Source organism: Mus caroli, unplaced genomic scaffold (genome assembly GCF_978045245.1).
Source record: "Mus caroli unplaced genomic scaffold, Mus_caroli_1 scaffold_8, whole genome shotgun sequence".
In the NCBI taxonomy this organism is placed as follows: Eukaryota; Metazoa; Chordata; class Mammalia; order Rodentia; family Muridae; genus Mus; species Mus caroli.
Window position 1 is genome coordinate 99,580,835 of NW_028227263.1, and position 2,744 is coordinate 99,583,578.

At 43.3% G+C, this 2,744-nt stretch overlaps 1 protein-coding gene across 1 annotated transcript; it reads left to right on the forward strand.

The window, feature by feature from the left end:
* The first annotated feature begins 578 nt into the window (after positions 1–578).
* On the forward strand, positions 579–1,568 carry LOC110287912 (mas-related G protein-coupled receptor member A1-like). Its single transcript, XM_021154406.1, is given in 1 exon segment — positions 579–1,568. A coding segment is annotated over 1 exon segment (933 nt). The 5' UTR covers positions 579–635.
* Positions 1,569–2,744: the final 1,176 nt, after the last annotated feature.

Below are 2,744 nucleotides of genomic sequence, written 5' to 3' on the forward strand. Positions count from 1 at the left end.
AGATAAGGTAACCCTGTCTCTAAAAACCAAAAAAAAAAAAAAAAAAAAAATTCTGTCACCTGAAAGGCCCTGTCAAAGGCTTACAAATACAGAAGCAGATGTTAGCAGTCAACCATTGGACAGAGCACGGGGTTCCTAATAGAGGAGTTACAGAAAGGAATGAGGGAGTTGAAGGGGTTTGCAGCCCCATAAAAACAACAATATCAACCAACCAGACATCCCTCCCCCCCAGATATCACAGGGTCTAAGCCATCAACAAAGGAGTACACATGGCTCCAGATGCACATATAGCAGAGGATGGCCATGTCATGCATCAGTGGAAGAAGAGATCCTTGTACCTAGGAAGGCTCGATAGATGCCCCAGTGTAGGGGAATCAAGGACAGAGAGGTGGGAGTGGATGTGTGGGTGGAGGAACACCCTCATAGAAGCAGGGGTAGGGGGAGAGGATGGGGTAAAAGCAGGAAAGGGAATAAGATTTGAAATTTAAAGAAAATATCCAATAGAAAAAAAATTTTTTTTAAAAAGGAAAACAAAAAGTGTGTTCATATGAAAGGCCTCATTTCTTTTTTGTGTTCCCAGCAGCAATGGTGCAGCATTTCTGGCCCTAAACCTCTCACCCTCAACAGTGGCACCCATGACAACAAATCCAATGGATGAAACCATACCTGGAAATATCAGCATCAGGATTCTGATCCCAAATTTGATGATCATCATCTTTTGACTGGTCGGACTGACAGGAAATGCCATTGTGTTCTGGCTCCTGCTCTTCCACTTGCACAGGAATGCTTTCTCAATCTACATCTTAAACTTGGCCATAGCTAACTTCCTTTTCCTCCTTGGTCACATCATAGCTTCCACAATGCAACTTCTCAAGGTTTTCTACCTCAACATTATTTTTCTTTACTGCTTTTACACCATCATGATGGTGCTCTACCTCACAGGCCTGAGCATGCTCAGTGCCATCAGCACTAAGCACTGCCTGTCTGTCCTCTGTCCCATCTGGTATCACTCCCACTGCACAAAACACACATCAACTGTCATATGTGCTGCTATATGGGACCTGTCCCTGTTGATCTGCTTTCTGAATAGGTATTTCTGCGGTCTCTTAGATACCAAATATAAAAATGACAATGGGTGTCTGGCATCGAATTTCTTTATTACTGCATACCTGATGTTTTTGTTTGGAGTCCTCTGCCTGTCCACCCTGGCTCTGCTGGCCAGGTTGTTCTGTGGTGCTGGGAAGATGAAATTTACAAGATTATTCGTGACCATCATGCTGACAGTTTTAGTTTTTCTCCTCTGTGGGTTGCCCTCTGCCATCCACTGGTTCCTGTTAATCTGGATTAAGATTGATTATAGTGTATTTGCTTATGATGTTTTTCTGGCATCACTTGTCCTGAGTGCTGTTAACAGCTCTGCCAACCCCATCATTTACTTCTTCGTGGGCTCTTTCAGGCATCGGTTGAAGCACCAAACCTTCAAAATGGTTCTCCAGAATGCACTGCAGGACACTCCTGAGACATCTGAAAACATGGTGGAGATGTCAAGAGGCAAAGCAGAGCCATGATGAAGAGCCTCTGCCTGGAGCTCAGAGGTGGCTTTGGAGTGAGCACTGCCCTGATGTACTTGACCTCTGTCCACTCTCCTCTCAGCTTACTGACTAGACATGCCTCAGTGGTCCACCATCTTCAAGAGCTCTCCACTGACTTTGTTTTCTACCTCTCTTGAGTAATAGCATTAATCAGAAAGTATCATATCTACATCCTTCTTGATATTAATCAAACTCTCATGTTAACTTCCTCTGAAGTTTTCTTGCTGTTTCTTTGGGACTTTTTCTGAAGTTTCCTTGCTGTTTCTTTGGAACTTTTGTTGCCATGGAAATAACACAGGTCCAGAACCATGACTCTTTTGCCTGTGATTGTTCTGTAGCTGAATGTAAAGATAAAGTAGCCAGGAGATGATCTTGTGCCACAGTGCTCTATACCAAAATACCACCAAGAGAGCTGGTCTCCCAGGAGTGCAGACAAGCCTGTGTGCACAGGTAAGACCACCACTTCTGCTCAAAGGGACATGCCTGGAACCCTCAGGACACAGGAACAGAGGAGCCTGGGACTGGATATTTCCAGTTTCCATCTGCACCCCAGAGCTGACTCTGTTCCACAGCTCTCCATACCCAAATGCCTCCCAGAAAGAACTCGTCTACCAAGAGTACTTACACACAGACTTGGAAGAGAGACAAGCAACAGTTACAGAAAGCAAGAGCAGCTAACACCAGAGACAACCAGATGGCAAGAGCCGAGGGCAAATATATAATGAATAGGAACTAAGGCTACTTGGAATCATCAGAACCCAGTTCTCCCAACACAGTGAGCACTGGTTACTACAACACACAAGAAAAGCAATACTCTGAATTAAAGTCCCATCTCATGATGATGATAATAGAGGATATTAAGAAAGACATAAATAACACCCCCAAGGAAATACAGGAAAACACAGGATAACAGATAGGAGCCCTTAAAGAGGAAACACAAAAATCCCTTTAAAATTACAGGAAAACACAATCAAACAGGAGATGGAATTGAACAAAATGATCCAGGATTCAAAATGGAAATAGAAACAATAAAAAAAAAATCACAAAGGGAGAGAACCCTGGAGGTAGAAAGCCTAAAAAAGATATCAAGAGTCATAGATGAAAGCATCAACAACAGAATGCAAGAGATAGAAGAGAGAATCTCTGGTGTAA